The sequence below is a fragment of the Zootoca vivipara genome, chromosome 13 (assembly GCF_965207765.1).
Source record: "Zootoca vivipara chromosome 13, rZooViv2.hap1.1, whole genome shotgun sequence".
Taxonomy (NCBI): domain Eukaryota; kingdom Metazoa; phylum Chordata; class Lepidosauria; order Squamata; family Lacertidae; genus Zootoca; species Zootoca vivipara.
Genome location: NC_142596.1, coordinates 5,836,743 through 5,855,892, shown reverse-complemented (window position 1 = coordinate 5,855,892; position 19,150 = coordinate 5,836,743). Strand labels below are relative to the sequence as shown.

General features: G+C 45.0%; 1 protein-coding gene across 8 annotated transcripts in view; it reads left to right on the top strand.

The window, feature by feature from the left end:
• RNF111 (ring finger protein 111) overlaps positions 1-19,150 on the top strand; it is a 62,132-nt gene that overhangs the window by 1,363 nt on the left and 41,619 nt on the right. For 4 of the 8 annotated variants that reach the window (XM_088656835.1, XM_035131180.3, XM_035131178.3 and 1 more), the window contains exon 2: positions 14,022-14,927. In XM_088656835.1, the coding sequence (XP_088512961.1) occupies positions 14,022-14,927 (906 nt within the window). Of the gene's footprint in view, positions 1-112; positions 413-14,021; positions 14,928-19,150 lie in introns of those variants that run through there. The other 4 variants (XM_088656838.1, XM_088656837.1, XM_088656836.1 and 1 more) reach the window with 2 other exon arrangements.

The following is a 19,150-nucleotide window of genomic DNA, read 5'->3' as shown; positions in this document are numbered from 1 at the left end:
CTATCGCACTCCAGAAGTGCGCGCTGCGAGGAGAGCCTCGCGCCCTCTTTAGGTAGCTGCCCGGTGGCGCTTGGCGGCTTTGCCGTAAAGCGTCGCCGAGTGTCGCGCTTTTGCGTCCGCGGAGGGAGAGAGAGGGGGAAAGGGAGAGGGAGGGAGCGGCTGGCAGAGGAGAAGAAGAAGCAGAAGAAGACGAGGGAGGTGGCGGCGGCAGGAGAAACAGGACCGGGGGCGGGGGCTGCGCAGCAAACAAAACTGCCCCCGCTCGGGGCTGCGCCCTCGGCCCCGAACCAGGGAGGGAAGGAGGGGACCGGGCGAGAGGAAGGACGTCGCGCCTAGCACAGCCTTGAGGAGGGTCCGGCGCCAGCTGGGCCGGGCTAGGCCGCTTCGCCCTCGCCCACCTCAGCGCCCTCAGGTACGCGCTGGAGGCTTCCGTGGGCCCTGGGAATGGGAGGAGGGAGAAAGGCTGCCCTGAGAGTGGGGCTCCCCTGGGCTGGGGCTGGCCGCCGTCTCCGCTCGCTTCCTGCCGCTTCACAGCGGAAGGGAAGGTGTGAGACCGCAGATTAATAGGCGGCGATGGGCTAATGGCCCTGACTGGTGCAGCGCCGTCCGCGTTCCCGGGAGCGCTCTTGTGAGAGGTGCCCCTGTCCTGAGAGGTGTACAGTTTGGGTTGGGTGGGGGGAGACGGAAGGGTGGCAGCTCCACGCAGCGTGAGAGCTTGTGGGGTAGGAGGGAAGGCAAAATATGTGCAGCTGGGGCTTGGCCGGCCTCTTGTGCCTCGCTTTCCTCCTCCCCGCGCTGGGCCTGTGTGATCTTGGATAAAGAAATGGAATTATTGGTAATCACTATGCCCTGGTCTAGCGCCCTCGATGGTCTAGTGAACGTCGGCGATATGAGTAAAAAAAATGGCAAGTGGCTGCATTGAGAAGTTAACAATCTAAATTTAGATTCTTTTGCTGCATGTGTTGGAGGGGCGTGGAAAGAGGGGGAGTTGTAAGGGCCACGACTATACAGCAGCCCCTCCCCTTCCAGCACCTTAAGGGTGTGGAAGCTTAAAGTGGAGGGTGGAAAAACGAAATGAAGCTTTATAAATGGGTCCTCCTGGATTGTTGTCTTTTATGTCATTTCCATTATGAAGTGTGATGATTAATTAATAATACAGCACCATCGGTGCACATGGCACCTTTGTATGGGAACCCAAACAAAAGGCAGTCCTCTGCCTTTAGAAACTTACAGCCAGAATGTGGTTGGAATGGGGAGATGAGTTGCAAAGGTAACAGAATATGATGGCATAAAAAGATGGCAAGAGGGAATCTGCTTGAAAGTGGCTGAAGCAAACAAAACATGCATGCAGCTCAATTCTGTGCAGGTTTACTTGTGAAAACACCTGCTGGAAGTCACTAGTGCTTGCTTCTGAGTGTGTATGGGATCACTACATAAGGCTGTTAGACTTTCATTCATTCAAACGAATGAGTGTGTTTAGCAAGATAAATGCCTCTCTTCATTTGACATTTCTGCTTGATAAGAAGCATTTATTTCTATTTTTATTTAATAAAAAAACGTTTATTCAAAAGTTTCAATACAGCATTTTCATTGGATATATCTCCTCCATGTATTTTGTTGCAATGTTCATGAAATGAAGTACTCAGAAGAATTCTTTTGAAGTGTTAATTCTGTCATGCAACAACAAGCTATCACTTTGCTTTGGAACACATTTTTAAAAGAAAAACTTGATTAGTGTTCAGATACCTTTTAATTGAATAACTTTCTAAAGAAATGCCTGAAGTTATATTTTACTCTAAGAAGACACATTTATCCTAAATAGAACCCCATAAGGCAGACGTGTGTACAGAACAATTTTGTAATGTGATCCCATTGAGATACCAATATGAAATTTTGCACGTAGCTCTTAGAAATATTAAATACCGGTAATACAATTTTTGGATATTTTAAATCATAATGATTTTTAATCACCTTTTGAAATTTAAAATTTTTGTAACTTACCTTTAAAATATAAAGTAAGCCAATCATGCAACATATCACATTAAAGCCCATGAAGTTTTGAAGAGATTGGTATTTTTAGTTTATAAATGTCTCAATTCTGGGCTGAGCTTTTAAGGTTTTTGTGTAGTCTGGCAAGGCCAAAAGTGCCATTTTTTTGAAATTTCAAACCCTCATAACTCAAAAACGGGATGAGATTAAAAAATAATAATTTAAACATAGTTTTGATCATTCAACAAGTGTACAAAATATGACAAAAATTGGATGACATGAGAGAGAAAAAAAGGATCACTTGATATGGAATGACCCAAGGGCAAGACTTAGGGTGATCACTTGCTGTATGCTATCCCTAGAGAAAATATGCCCAAGATGCTTTAATGTGAACTCAATACAGTATCTCTTGACACACTTTCAACACAGCCCCTTTTATTTCTGTCACATGTTCAGAGTGGATTCTATCCCCCTACTTAAGTGTTTGCTTGTGAATGGAATGTGGATTCTAAAACAGAGTAGGGATGTGGCATTGGACTTCTGATGAATGGAGAGTAAAAGCTTAAGTATATGGCCCTGATGTGAAGAGAGCCTGAAGAAAAGGAGAACAGGATTTGGGACTTGGGGTGGTTGTATGGGGTTCTAGTAGGACTAAGATGAAATACTGTATTTGCAGTGGTTGAAGATTGCTCTGTAATTTGTTTTAAGGTTTTTTGTGCTATGGTTGGTATACAAAATTAACAAACCAAATGTTGTTCACAATTTGTCTGCAGGTTGGAGAGGAGTGAATTACTCTTGTGACCTGGAGTCCTTATTTTATCAATGTGTAGCCCTTCTATTAATGCTTGAAATTTGATTTGAACAAATGCAATGGACCGACCCTGCTGAATCTGAGCTGGTCTGGGGTGGGTCAGTGCCTGAACTACATGGAAAGCCTCGACTTCAGCATGGGAACAGGGTGGGAATCAGAAATCTAAATGTAGTAGGACAGAGAGAGGATGAGAGCATTTCAATCTTAACTCCTCCCCGCTCAAAATAAAATATCTGGTGGTATCTTTGTACATTGTCAAAGGCCATGTAGCAAGTTGGATTATGTGGCAACTCTGGTTCTTGGCAAGCTTTGTTGTCCTCCCAGGGTATATATTTTGTGGAATCACATGTTAACTGTACTGTGAAATCTGTTTGCCAGGCAGGTTGGAGGTAAATTTAATGTAAATCAAGGTTCAATTTTTGCATGCAATTGGGGGAGTGAAGGTGGTGAGAAGATTATGAAGGGCAAATGTACAAGAGTATATTGTGTTTATATACACAACATATACTGTATATGCATAGAGTGGGATGAGAGAACTACTGTGTCTGGCTGTGGATCTGCTGTTAGTTAAACACACTGGCTATATGCCATCTGGTCTGTCCTGAAATGGTGGGTCACAGTGGTGAGGAAATCATGTTAACAAGGACTCAATGTATTGTGTCTCTCTCTACAAAGTTGAGTGGGGTGTCATTCATGTGAATGAATCTCCCAAGTGGTAAGCTCCCCCCTCCCTGGGTTACATGATAGTCTAGTTCTATCTTGCACATGATAGTAAGAGATCCCCTGATGCTAACTGGAATGACTGGTGGTGATCTGCTTATCCCCCCACCACTACCACTCCAGGATCGTAAGGGGTCCATAGCAGGAGATATAGGACTATAGACCAGCCTTCCACTATCCAGATGCTTTGGCTCACAGTATGGTCATGCTTGGTGGGACTGAGTGAAGTTGTTGTTGTTGTTGTTGTTGTTGTTGTTGTTGTTGTTGTTATAATATATTTATTTATACCCCACCTTTTCTCCTGTAGCCCAAAATAATTGGGGTAAGCTGGTAAAGTTTGTATAGGAGTGTTCAAAATTAGCTTGGTGCCAGGTATGTTTTGCGACTCGCACAGGTCCAATTGCGACCAGGTGGAAATTTCTGGATGACGGCTGGGGAAAGCAAAAAGTCACTTAGAGAAGGATCTGAAATATGTCATTGTTTTATTCTGGATTGTTTTATTTGATAGGTTGGTAATGGCTTTGAGATTTGTTTTTTAAAATATAAAGTGATATAGAAATGATAGGGATGATGATGATGATAATGATAATGAAGTCGACTGCAAAACAAAAAAATGAACAAAAACGGCACCTAGCTATTCCATTGTGGCAACCATAACCCAGGTTTAAAGTGCCATTTGGTGGTATCCATCTATCTATCAGAATTTCTAATACTGTTGCAGTGCTACTAACTAATCCTGGTGATATATGAGCAGCTCTCTCCAATGTGAACGGATGAGGATTGCTGTGGTGCTTGGTCTTCAGTACATTAATGAAAGTACTTGTTAATATACCACTCTGAATACTGCTACTATTAAAATGGCAGTAGGGGGAAAACAACTGGGGTAGCAATGAGACCAGAAAATTGGGCTGTCCTTAAATTTTTATAATTTTTTTTATAAATTGTGCATGCCACATTTCTACCAGGGTTGACATGGCAAGTCTCCTAAAAACAGCAGTATAACAAAAACATAACACAGCAGAGCAAAACAGATTATCCATGAATACTAATAAAAGCATCAGTTGGATAGCAGCCAACACACACCAACCTGAAACAGAAAGGGTGGGGGGGTGGCGGCAAACCAGTAAAACTGTGTTTATGTCTGAATGAGCAGCCAAGATGGGTAACATGGAGCCTCTGATATTGTTGTGATCTGCATTCAATATTCTGAACTTAGCCAGCCATGCTATCATAGGAATGCTGCCAGAAGTCCCAAGCACAGGGACTGTGACTTGCACACTACAGTACAGAGTTTGCAGCAATTGTGCAACTCCACCACCCTGATCATAATGTCTCTTACCTAGCAACAAGCTACTGTACAGCACAATGGAAGCACCAGTTACTGTGGTGCTAGTCAGTAACAATTAGTCCACTTCCCTTCCTCTGCAATATGCCCATTGAGGGTGTAGGAAGCCGGAGCATCAACCTCATCTGTGACGTTAGCACCAATAATGTGAGCAACCTTTGCCACTCCACATGCTTGACTCCAAACTCCCATCAGTCCCAGCCAGTATTGGTCAGGGATAATGTGAGTTATAGTCCAGCAAAATCTGGAGGATCACGTATTCCCCATTCCTGCTCTAGGCCGATACTCTGAATTGCCGCAATACAAACTATAAAAGTCTGAGCTCAAATGGAAACCCTGGTAGATGCTGCCACTTCTTCCTTAGCTTTAACTCTTGTTGTATGCTGATATCTTCCATACCAGTAGAAAGCTATGTTCCCCAGAGGCTCCTGAAGGACAGCCCTTCCATCTAAGATGACTCTTCCCTCTCACTGGCCTACCAGTGAGAGAGAAGAGTTATCCCAGATGGAAGGGCTGTCCTTCAGGTGCCTCTGGGAATAGAAATTCATGGTAAGATTTTCCTTTCATTTCTGGTTATTGCTGCCCTTTAAAATAAGCTTTTTTAAAAATGGAAAATCCGTGTCCAGAATCAATTTTCAGAGGTAGTCCCCGTCACATAGTGACATGAATATGTGGTGCCTTCCTAACGTATTTTACACCTGTAGAAACTGCTTTTCTATGGGTTCATTCCACAGCACAGCTGTAACATTTGAAGGCTTGGAATTGCATGTGATTGCAGGAGTCTTTTCCACACATGTCTTTGCAACTTTATAGATCAGTGGTTTTGGGGCCACCGCCCCCTTGGTTCCATAAACTCAGTGTTCCCTACCATATAAGCAGCATTATTCAGAATAGCTGTGTGCATGACCCACTAAGGAAGATGAAAACACAATAAACTTCAACGAACAATTAATTGCACGTTTATTCAAAATCCAGTTAGAACTACTGTAGTTTAATTAATTCAACAAAATTGATTATCTTAATCCAGTGCTACCAGCTTTTCAAAGTCTGAGCGTCATTTCTTAGATATCACATTTAGTAACTCCTTCACTGTTCCATAAATTCTGAATGCAATGGATGGGCTTGATGAAGTTATACCAGTTTCTCACTCTCTGGTCTAAAGCCACATAGCAGAGTCTTCTTAAATCACCACATTTAGTAATCTGGAAGTCAATTTCTTTGCTTGGGGAGAAGTTGGACAACAGCACTAAACTGTGTTCCATCAAGATTCATGTTGGAAATGCAGCAAGGAGTTTCTTAACCTCTGTCTATAGTGCAGAGAGCAATCAGAAATTTCCTTTTGTAACCAAAACTTGTATGATTTCTTAATCTTTGGCTTCAGCTCAGTCATTTTGTAGCTCAGGTAGTTCTTTCTCCACTACCACAACTTCCTCAATATACCTGAACATGGATTTCTAATATAGAATTTCTATCAAAAGAAGATCCCTCATATCACTTAGACATATCTTAAGCAGCATATCCAAATGGTGACAAAAAGCTTATAAACGTATTGCTCTGCTTTCCTTTGAACCACATCATTGAGGCTAAGAGGGGGAGGGGAGCTTTGGTTTGGGCAGCCCAGGACCTGCTTGCATACTGCCCAGGCTTGCATCCCAGGTAGGTCACTTCGGTGCTTACAGCGGTTTGACTTCACCCCCAGAGGCGCACTCCATTGTCTGTCAACAACATCCCACTTTTCTCTTCTAGCTCAAAGACAGGTTTGGAAATGGGTACAGTTTCCTTATTGTACTTGAATGGAGTTAGCTCTGAAGTAAATATGGAGATGACAGATTTGGCCTCAGTTACTTCCAGCACCCCCCTGACACCCCCTTGCCTCTTACTGCCCCCCAGGTAATCCCACGTACCACTAGGGGATGGTGATGTTCTAGACGTTGCAGCTGTTCTGTGGAATGAATCTCTTGCAGAGGCATTGCCCATGGAAAGGCCTGTAAAGAACCCTTGCTAACAACTGGCTTACAAGTATGGCTTATGCAATACCTCTTGTAGTCTCCAGTGTTAGTTATTTAACTTTGCAGTGTTTTTACTCTCTGGTTTGGCATCCAAAGCATTTTACTCAAAGTAGACCTGAAATTAATGGCACTGACGTGATGTTCATTAATTTCACTGAGTCTATTCTGAGTAAAGCTCAGGTACCACCCAGTATCACTGCCAATGTGCATGGTTTGTCAGCCGAGGCTCTCCTGGGCCTCTCTGCCAGCTCACATCATTGAATGAGTCTCCAGACCTCCGCTGCCCAATTTGGGAAGGGGTGGGTCATACCTTGTTGAACAGAAAGGTCTTTACAATAAGTGGGCAAGAGAGGGGGGTTGACAGATCTTACTAGGGAGGGAGTTATGCATCTGTACTGCCCCCAGCAAAGGCCCTTTCCCTATTATCTGCCACTCAGATCTTAAACTCCAAAGCTGATCTTAGGGCTCAGGTAGGCTTCCTCATACAATTTGGTCCTCTAAAAGTTTCATACTAGCACTTTAAATTGGGTGGTCTACCCAGACCATACCTTTCACTGGCCCTGCTCTGTGTCCTCTTTGAGTGCTTTTGCCTGGCTGAAATGTGTCTTTGAACTGTAATGAGACCTCTTGCTTACCTGGATGGAGAAATGTGGGTAGGTGTAGAAACCTCTGAATTTTGTTTGCCTTGAATAAAGCAGGGAAGATTGGGTGCCATATGTGGTTGGACTCCCAACTCCCATCAGCCCATGGATAATGGGAGTTGTAGATCAGCAAACAGGACCACCAGTTTGCCCATCCCTGGTATAAAGGGAAGAGCCATGTCCATTGCTCTGCCCAAACCCACTTTTGTGCCCTGCCCACCATTCATATGCAGCAGCCTTCCAGAAGGTTATGCATGAGAGAATGTGGCCTTGGGGCTGAAATAGGTCTCCCACCCCTGCTGATAGGAGGGGGCATGATAGAGAGAAGAGAATCTGAGTTTTGGCTGCAGAGTGGAATATGTTTCTATGTCTGCTTAGGAGAGTTGTCATACATCATGTAGGATGTTCTCTGGAGTGTCAAGCTCAGTCAGCTCCTGATGTTTAGAGGATTGGGGAGGGGGTGTTGGAAAAGATTCACTGACTTCTTCAATGGTTTTAGGCTCAAGCCAAGACTGTTGGCATCAACTTACAAAAGCCCCACAGCTCAGGACCAGAATGTCTTGAGGGCCACCTAGTCCCGCACGAACCTTCTGCCCTCCAGTCAGGGGTGGCCCTTTGGAAATCCCTACCTACTGTGGTGAAGGGTGTGGTGACTCTGTTTTTCGATGCTCCTGAGGTTTAGGTCCTCAGTGAGGTTAGTGCCAGGTAATAATAGTGCTACTTGCACCTCTGTCCAAGATTGTGGTGTCCTTAGTTCTGCCTACTCGTTGTGTTGCTTTGATGATGAATAATATTAGTACAGTGGTCAGGGTGGTAGACTAGGACTTGAAATATCAGTGTTTGAATCCCCATTCAGTCATGATGCTTACTGGGTGATTTTGACCTGGCCAATCACCGTCTTTCATCTCACCAGATCAAGGCTACCTCACATGGTTGTTGTGAGGGTAAAATGTGGAGTGGGAGAGCCATATGATGCCTTTACCTCCTCCTGGAAAGATGGATAATAATAAATTATAAATGATGCAATAATTGATTTTTACTTCTCTACTGCTAAAACATTTATAGTGATGATGTATTTAATATTTGTATTTTTTTTAAGTATTGCAATTTTGTGAGCCACCTTAGAAATAATCTGTTGACAAGGTCAAGTAGAAATGCACAAAATAAAACATAGCAACATCAAGGTTGATCGTGATTCTCCCACTGTTTGTTGATAAAGAAAGGAAGAAGTCACCCTATGTAGGAGTTTGTCCCTCAGCACAGCGGTGCCACATGCGGAGCCTGCAGGCACCCAAGCCACCATGTCACTCCCAGGAGAGACACGTGGCTCGGGTGTGGTAAGTGCCGCCCAGTGGGCCCCCCAGCTATGCCTCAGCCTCAGCCTTTCCCTAGTTCCTTTAGTGCTGCTCTTTCTTAAAATGCTCCTCCTTCCCTGCTTGTCTGTAAACAGCCAGCATCATACAGTTTTCCTGGTTGTGTCAAGCAGTGAATAACCACAGCTTTCTGAACACACTCAAAGGCTGTTAAGTTACACCCATGCCCCCTTGCTTGAACCACTTGAGCTACACTACTGGGCAAAAGAAATAACCTGCATCACATCACAATTCTTCATAAATTGCAGTCATTCAGTTGTACCAGCTTCACAGATACACACACACACACACACACACAAGAGTCAGACATTGCAAGGGGGTTGGACTACATGACCCTTTGTGTCCCTTCCAACTATGACTCTATGACTAGTTAGATTTCTTCAAACTGCAATGAAAGCTAGGATTAGAGAAGTCAGTTTTATACTTGAGATTTTATAAAATAAATATGAAAACTGGAATTATCTCGAAAACATGAAAGCCTTTCCTGCAACCCACATTCATATGTTTATGTTATTTTTACACTGGGACGGCAAACAGGTAGGAAGATGATAAGTATAGTCCAGGGGTGTCAAACTCAAATTCATCGGGGGCCGCATCAGCAGTTTGGTCACCCTCAAAGGGCCGGTTGTATCTGTAGGACTATGTGTCCACTCTTTATTATCATAAATTATTGTCACTGCATTCAATTATTACTGTTTTTTGTAATAATGTAAGTAATAACTAGCTCCGAAAGCAGAAACATAGTCAGAATAATGGCAAGTAGATATTCGAATGTACAATTATTGTACAATTTATTGAAAAATGATTTTTGGTAACTGCACTGGGTGGTGGTGGCTTGTTAGGGTTTCATGCAGGACCTTTGCAGAGCTACTAGTACCTGGAGATGCTGGGGTCCTTCTGCATGCAGGACAGATGTTCTGCCAGTGAGCCACCACCCTTCACCAAAGGGACTGGCTGAGGTTGACTCACTGGAGCTGCTCTCCTGGTTCCAGGGTTTAAGGGCCAGAAGTATAAAGCAGCATCCTATGTTTCTGAGGAGAGGGAGAGGGAGGGGAGGGAGGAGGGAAGGAAGGAAGAAAAGAGGGAGTGGGAGGGAGGGAGGGAGGGAGGAAAGAGGCGAGAGAAAGAAGAGTAGGAAAGAAGGAATAAAGAAGGAAAGAAAAAGAAAGAGGGAGAAGGAAGGAGAGGGAAAGAAAGAATAAGAACAAGAGAGAGGAAGAAAGAAAGGGAAGGGGGGGTCGCCGCCTTGATTCAGCGCCAGAAAAGAGCGCGAAGGGACCCAGGGGCAAAAAGCATTTCCCGTGCAGCGTGAGGCAGCGGGTGTCCGTTTTAGGAGGGGTGTCAAACTCAAATTCATCGGGGGCCGCATCAGCAGTTTGGTCACCCTCAAAGGGCCGGTTGTATCTGTAGGACTATGTGTCCACTCTTTATTATCATAAATTATTGTCACTGCATTCAATTATTACTGTTTTTTGTAATAATGTAATTAATAACTAGCTCCGAAAGCAGAAACATAGTCAGAATAATGGCAAGTAGATATTCGAATGTACAATTATTGTACAATTTATTGAAAAATGATTTTTGGTAACTGCACTGGGTGGTGGTGGCTTGTTAGGGTTTCATGCAGGACCTTTGCAGAGCTACTAGTACCTGGAGATGCTGGGGTCCTTCTGCATGCAGGACAGATGTTCTGCCAGTGAGCCACCACCCTTCACCAAAGGGACTGGCTGAGGTTGACTCACTGGAGCTGCTCTCCTGGTTCCAGGGTTTAAGGGCCAGAAGTATAAAGCAGCATCCTATGTTTCTGAGGAGAGGGAGAGGGAGGGGAGGGAGGAGGGAAGGAAGGAAGAAAAGAGGGAGTGGGAGGGAGGGAGGGAGGGAGGAAAGAGGCGAGAGAAAGAAGAGTAGGAAAGAAGGAATAAAGAAGGAAAGAAAAAGAAAGAGGGAGAAGGAAGGAGAGGGAAAGAAAGAATAAGAACAAGAGAGAGGAAGAAAGAAAGGGAAGGGGGGGTCGCCGCCTTGATTCAGCGCCAGAAAAGAGCGCGAAGGGACCCAGGGGCAAAAAGCATTTCCCGTGCAGCGTGAGGCAGCGGGTGTCCGTTTTAGGAGAAGTGCGTAAAGCCTCAGAGTTGCACGTTCGTGAGGCTGAGCCGCTGCTGAGCTCACGTTCATGAGGCTGAGCCGCGGCAGGAGGAGGAGGAGGAGAGACAAGAGGAGGAGGAGGCGGCGGTGCTCTGTAGCACTTTGAATCCTCCTCCTCCTCCACGCGGCGCTGCTGGGTGCTTTGTCTGTGCTTCAGCAGCAGCAGCAGCCGTTTCCAGGCGCCGAGCCGTGGCAGGAGGAGGAGGATTCAAAGTGCTACAGAGCACTGCTGCGTCGCAGGGGCTAGGGACTCTCCGTGCGGCGCTGCCGGGCGCTGACCCTGCAAGCTGCCTCCTCCTTCTCCTGCTGTGGCTCGGGACGCTCCACGCAGCGCTGCTCCGGCCACCTTTCTACCCCCCCCCCCGGCCCCAGCTGTTTGTCGGCACTTTGTCGGCGCGGCGCTTCAGCAGCAAGGTCCCGCTGCTGGGTTCCGCTGGCTGGGGCGCTCGGCGGGCCACATGATGAGGTCTGGCGGGCCGGATTTGGCCCCCGGGCCTTGTGTTTGACACCCGTGGCGTAAAGCCTCAGAGTTGCACGTTCGTGAGGCTGAGCCGCTGCTGAGCTCACGTTCATGAGGCTGAGCCGCGGCAGGAGGAGGAGGAGGAGAGACAAGAGGAGGAGGAGGCGGCGGTGCTCTGTAGCACTTTGAATCCTCCTCCTCCTCCACGCGGCGCTGCTGGGTGCTTTGTCTGTGCTTCAGCAGCAGCAGCAGCCGTTTCCAGGCGCCGAGCCGTGGCAGGAGGAGGAGGATTCAAAGTGCTACAGAGCACTGCTGCGTCGCAGGGGCTAGGGACTCTCCGTGCGGCGCTGCCGGGCGCTGACCCTGCAAGCTGCCTCCTCCTTCTCCTGCTGTGGCTCGGGACGCTCCACGCAGCGCTGCTCCGGCCACCTTTCTACCCCCCCCCCGGCCCCAGCTGTTTGTCGGCACTTTGTCGGCGCGGCGCTTCAGCAGCAAGGTCCCGCTGCTGGGTTCCGCTGGCTGGGGCGCTCGGCGGGCCACATGATGAGGTCTGGCGGGCCAGATTTGGCCCCCGGGCCTTGTGTTTGACACCCGTGGTATAGTCTAATCTGCAATCCCTGTATAAACAATGCATCTTAAAATATGAACTATTTATACTAAAAAGCTTCACACTACATCTTAGGGTGCTCAGGATCAGCTGTAATCATTTCATATTCTGTGAGAAATTTCACAATGAAATAGTAATTTCCAGTGCTTCATTCAGAAGCTGCTTGTTTAGAAAACGACATGGGATTTTAAAAAAGCCACCACACCCGATTGACCTCTTACAATATTTATTACATCTTGGAGCCTTCAGGAAATGTTACAAAATGAAACTGTGTCGGTAAACCAATTGAGACACATTGTGTAGAATGTTGATGTAATTTTTTTAACAGATGATTTTTTTAATGTACCTTAAAAATCATTTTAAAATAAAGAGAAATGCAAGCATCTTTTTTGGGCTTTGTTCATGCCCAGAATTATGCATCAAGAAACCAAAGATTGCAATGACATAGAAAATTACGGACCTGGAAATTAATTGCAGTATTTAAAAACCAAAACTACATCTTCCACACCATTTTCTTGAGAAATAAAACAACTAGCTGCAAAGTGTTTCAGTTTTTCCAACAGAACAGGTGTACTAATGTTCATTCTCGCAAAATGCGGTGGTCTCATTTACAATAACACAGTAATTACCGGTAAATGCTAAATGAACTATGATACTGTATAGGATAAGAGTACTGTATTTTCTAGTTACTGGGCACCATCCAGCCAAAGTTAAGTACTTTTTGGTTGTGCTATTTTCAGTGGGCCAGAGTTAAGGATATGCTTAGGGGTGTAATCCTTATCACATGATTTCTTGAGTGATAAATTCTATTTAATAAACTGGAAATTACTTCAGAGAAAATAAGTACTGAAAGCATGTACTGAATCAGGCTGAAATGCTCCCATTGAAATCAATGAGATTTAAGTATCTATTCCCCACCATAAAGCCCCCTTTCCCAAGCCACTAACAAACAGTGAATAAGAAAAATACTAAAAGGCAAGAAACTGTCTATTCTATAATATCAAAATTATTGGAAGAAAGGCACAATCCTAACCATTTCTACACAGAATTAGTTCCTACTGGGATTGCAACCTAATTTGTTACTTTTGAGCAGTATCTTTCCAGTAGTACCAATCCACCCCTCTACCGTACTATTCATCAGAAACCTAAAGCAAAACTGAAAACCTAAAGCAAAACTGTATTAAAAACAGGCAAAGGCTTAAAAACAGGCTGCTCGGGAGGGGAGGTGGGGGTGTGCGGGGCTGAAAAAGTAGCTGCTACAGCCTTCCAAAAAGCATTGTTTCTGGGATTTTGAAAGAGGAGCTTGCTTGTTTACTTATGGAAAAGGCTTGATGAGGAATAACAAGGGAATGCCAGAAGCTCAATAACTGCTAACAGCTTTACAGCTTTTGTGAGTGGTGGAGATTTCAAGTTGCATTCCTTGAGACCAGAAATCTCCACTTGGTTGCAGCTTGCACCCGGTTAGTTTCAAAAGCTGTTGGCATGCACTTACTGAATGAAGTACAGTGGTACCTCTTGTTGCAAACGGGATCCGTTCCGGAGGCCCGTTCGCAACATGAAAAGGCCGCACCCTGAAGCGGCGCATTTGTGCATGTGCGTGATGCAATACAGCGCTTCTGCCCATGTGCACAGGTTACAGACACACCGAACCTAGAAGTAACCCGTTCCAGGACTTCTGGGTTTGGTGCGTCCATAACCTGAAAAGATGCAATCCGCAGTGGACTTAACATGAGGTATGACTGTATAGAGTTTTAAAACACAGCATAACTTCCTGTGATGGTAGGTGCCAAACACTGGATTTCCACAGACTTTCCTGCAACTTACGAAGGGGAAGAAGTGAATTATTTAGTTACTGGGATGTTCTTCTGACAGCTAGTGTTTGCATTGTTCATTATTCTAATATTTCCATTTTTATTTCTGTCAGGCCCTCCCTGCCGTTTTCCCATGTCTCAATGGACTCCTACATGTAATACAGTCTATACCCTCGAAGCGGATATGAAGAGTGACGTTTCTTCTGGTGCACCAAAGAGCCAGGAGAGCCTGAAAGGGATCCTTTTGAACCCTCCTCAGCCCATTGAGGCAGCCAAAAGTTTCCCTGAAGAAGTTGAGATGATTGCCAACAAAGTCGGGGATGAATTCTCTCACCTTTGTGGTGACTCTCAGAAGCAGAAGGACCTCAATGGAAATCGCCCGGAGCAAGAAACCATAGTCATGCGCAAGAAGCGTAAAAACCAGCAGGCTGGTCCTTCCTATGCTCAGAACTGTGGCGGAAAAGAGAACCCCCGGATTTTAGGGTTAAGGCAGCGTCTCGATACGCAAAGCGAAGACAATGACTCATCTTTTAGTGACTGTGTCTCTTCACCTTCATCTAGTTTGCATTTTGGAGACTCTGACACAGTAACGTCTGAGGAGGAGGACAAGGAGGCGGCCCCTGTGAGGCATGCTCGGCCGGTGTTGAATGCTTCAAGCAGAACTCATGGTACTCGGCCCCAAAAGTGGCCCCGGACAGAGACAGAGTCTGTTCCAGGGCTCTTGATGAAAAGGCCCTGTTTCCATAGCAGCAGTACTCTGAGGAGGCTCCCTTATAGGAAGCGGTTTGTGAAAACCAGCTCCTCCCAGCGGACGCAAAACCAAAAAGAGCGGATTTTAATGCAGCGGAAGAAAAGGGAGGTATTGGCTCGGCGGAAGTATGCTCTGCTGCCCAGCTCGAGCAGTTCTAGTGAGAATGACATCAGTAGTGATTCTTCTTCCAGCTCATCCACTGAAGGAGAGGAAGATATTTTTGTGTCGACTGGCGATAACCACCCAAACAGTACTGCTGTTCCTTCAGGTAAAACCACCTTGCTGTCAAATAACTGTGTTATCCTGCTCCTCTTCATAGAGTTTTCCAAATAGTTAATCTGCAGCTCTGGTTGCTTAGCTGGAGGGTAAGAAATAGTGCATGTACTTTGTGAGTGGAGGGTTCTCAGTTCAGGCTGCAGGGATTTCAGGTGAAGGCTCTCAGGGCTGCAGGGCAAGAGACTACGGAGAGCCACTGCTGGTCAGGGAGGCAATGTTGGCCGGATGGATAAGTACTCTGACGCAGTAGAAGTTGCTTCATATCTTTCTATGTGGGATCCAGCCATCCATTTATTGGGGTGCTGGGATTTTGGAGATGATTGGAGAGGAGGCTGCAGCCCAGATTCTTGGGTTTTATTCCCACGGCTGGGCAAAGTGACTCCGTCTTGGGAGGGAAGAGACTTTGCCTGATTTCAGCAAAAGGCTTCTATGAGGTGTGCCAAATTTTTATTGCCCAAGGTGGCCTGCCAACAAGTCCTATTACTACAGCAGTCAACCTCCCACCACACACACACACACACACACACACACACACACACATAAGAAGGAACAAAAAATAAAAAAAATTCCTTCCAGTAGCACCTTAACCAACTAAGTTTGTCATATCTAAGTTTGTCACATCTTAGAAGGGTGAGCGTTGGTCTGGGTCCAGTTCATTTCCCTTAATCTATAGGGTAAACAGTTATGTACCTCTTGCAGAACATCTCTTGCATGTACCATGAATTAGGTGTGAGAGATTCTGGATTATATCTGGCCATGCAGAAGCACAGGCAAAGAGACACACTTTTAACAGTCTTGTTTCAAACTTCTGATAACCCTAGAAGTGTCACATAGTCAGCAGAGACAGAATGTCACAAGGCTGCAAGTAGCCAAAAAAAAAACATAATCTCCTGTGTCCATCTCTGATCTCCAGTATAATCAGAACCACAATGGCCTGGTTCACACAACATGCTAAGCCCATGCAGTATTGTTTCTAAAAATTCAGCATAGGTTACTCTTGTGACTGCCCACTTTCTGCTAGCCTTTGCTGTACTATAGTCTGTAGAAACATTCCATGAATGAGAGTAAAATGAGCCCATGATGTATGGATGTAGTACAGTGGTACTTCTAGTTACAAACTTAATTCGTTCCGGAGGTCCGTTCTTAACCTGAAACTGTTCTTAACTAGAGGCATGATATTGCTAATGGGGCCTCTTGTTGCTGCTGCGCCGCTGGCACACGATTTCTGTTCTAATCCCGGGGCAAAGTTCTCAACTTGAGGTAACTCCTATAGGTTAGCGGAGTTTGTAACCTGAAGCATTTGTAACCTGAGGCATTTGTAACACGAGGTACCACTGTACACCAATTTTCTATTAACTTTGTTTAGGGACGCATGTGGTGCTGTGGTCTAGACCAGTGGTCCTCAACCTTGGGCCTCCAGATGTTTTGAGACTACAGTTCCCATCATCCCTGACCACTGGTCCTGCTAGCTAGAGATCGTGGGAGTTGTAGGCCAAAAACATCTGGAGGCCCAAGGTTGAGGACCACTGATCTAGACCACTGAGCCTATTGGGCTTACTGATTGTAAAGTTGGCGGTTCAAATCCAGACAACAGGGTGATCTCCTGTCCCAGCTCCTGCCAACCTAGCAGTTCTAAAGCATACCAGCACGAGTAAATAAATAGGTACTGCTGTGGTGGGAAGTAAATGGTGTTTCTGTGCGTTTTGGCACTCGTCACAGTGTTCTATACACCAGAAGTGGTTTAGTTATGTTGGCCACATAACCCAGAGAAGCTGTCTGGACAAACTCTGGCTCCCTCGGCCTGAAAGCGGAGATGAGCGCCATACCCCATAGTCGAATTCAACTGGACTTAACCGTCCAGGGGTCCTTTACCTTTGCCTTTTACCTAACTGTTGAAGTAGGCTGGCCCATACTAGCATGTACATTGGTTGTGTTCTACCTGCACACTCCTGCTGCCTTCGTTTAGGTGTCTCTCTTTGCCTCTTGCTGACAAAGATGTGAAACGGCTCCACATGACTAGAATAAAAGTTGATGCATGTATCCAGTGAGCCCATTTGTTTTTGATATTTCTCATCTTTGGGTGGACAGTCATTGTAAGTATGCTTTTTTCATATTAGCAGGAAGATCCCATGGAGGTTTTCTGTAAAATCTGAATAATAGGATATGAATTCAATGCACACAACAAAGAATTCATACTACCTTAGATCTCTTCGTCTGTATTGTATCTAAGCTTTTGTGGAGTAGAATCCACTTCATCAGATGCACAAAGGTTTACTTTCATTTGGCAGGTATGTGCAGTGCTTTTTTTCTGGGGGTACTCAAGGGTACACAGTACTGGTGCCCCCTCAAAGGTTGAAAGTGTGGCACTTACTGTAACAACTTCATGGTGAGTACAGGCACATTTTTTCCCTAATTTAAAAAGCATTGGGTACATGTATATACATCTCTGCTCCTGTATATAGCTGTCCACCGAGGATAACTCTTGATGCACCTGATGAAATGGACTCTAGTCCATTAAAACTTCATTTTAACAGTAGATCTGTTAGTCTTTAAGATGCAAGAAGTTGTTACTATGAAACAGAGAAATGGAAACTGTATGAATCAGCAATTGGGATGCAGACATTAACTCTCCCGCTCATGACTGGTGTTCCCTCTTTCAAAACTCACAGTGGTAACCCATCCACAAGGGACCACATATGACCAAACTCTTTCATGGGAGTAATTTCTGTTTAGGCTTTTCAACCAGTCTTGGCTGAGGAGCACAAAGAGAGACTGCTCGATCAGACTTTTGACTCCATTGGCATTGAAAGTGTCCACCATCCTCCCTGGTTCCCTGCAACTATTTAAATATTTTTTGTTGTTGCTGGTCTTAATGTTTTTAGCAGTGTGATCCTCAAATTCTTTTTCAGCGTCCTATATTGTCTGCTTGCATTTATTTTTCCAAAGTTTGCATTCCTTTTTGTTCGCCTTACTCCATTTTCTAAAGCAGGCATCCCCAAACTGCGGCCCTCCAGATGTTTTGGCCTACAACTCCCATGATCCCTAGCTAACAGGATCAGTGGTCAGGGAAGATGGGAATTGTAGTCCAAAACATCTGGAGGGCAGAAGTCTGGGGGTGCCTGTTCTAAAGGAAGCTGTCATGCCTCTAAAATGGTAGCTTCTTTGCTTGTTAAGCACACTAGCATCCTCTAGCCTTTGGTGGTGCCTTTCTTTATCTGTTTTTCTTTTCTTTCTTTTTTAATTTTTAAAATGCTTTTACAGTATTAGCTTCTTATACCAACACCAACACAGACGTCACTCACAAGAAATACAAACTTACAAAAAGATATAACACAGAACAAATGATACAGATTATTGTATTTTAATATTCTGTTGGAAGCCGCCCAGAGTGGCTGGGGAAACCCAGCCAGATGGGCGGGGTACAAATAATAAGTTGTTATTGTTATTGTTTGTTTGTATTATTACATACTGGTACATTCCTATTTCAATTCTTATTCATTTCTATTTGACTTCCTTCCCCCTCAACGCAGGTCTGGTTCTATACTGAATAAACTGTTTCTTTCGCAGTTCCTCTTCTCTGTTTTTCCTCTATATCTTACATTTTTGCACCATATTTTATGTATTAAAAAGGTACTTTTCTTTATCTGGTATATGTTCCAGGTGAGCTTCTCACGTTATGATTCTAAACAACTCCCAATATTTTTTGGAGAGTTTTGACCCTCTTGAGTTTGCTGAAAAGGAAGCTGAAAAGCAATTGCTGTACCTCTTTTGAAGTCAAATGTGATTGTTTTGTTTTTGTTTGGAAATAGTTCCATTTACACATACAGTGGTACCTCGACTTACGAAGGCGATCCATTCCATGGGTGGCGCTCTTCGTAAGTCGAAGTCTTTGGTTGTCGAAGTGCCTGTTTTGCGCATGCGCAAAGCTTCTGCGCAGGCGCTGACCACGCGTGCGGCGAAAAGACTTCCGGGTTTGTCGACTTCGGAAGTCGAGTCATTCGGATGTCGAGGTACCACTGTATATTGAATTGGATAGCACTATAGCCACAGTTTCCAGTCAGTTCAATAATATTTGTATCCAACACCAGGACCGCTTCATTGCTTAAGATTAAATCCAGAGTTCCTGCTGCCCGTCTGGTTGGTTCCATGATGGTTGTTCAGAGGGCAGGCATTTAGAAATGGTACTTTTTTGTCATGACTGCAACACACATGCAC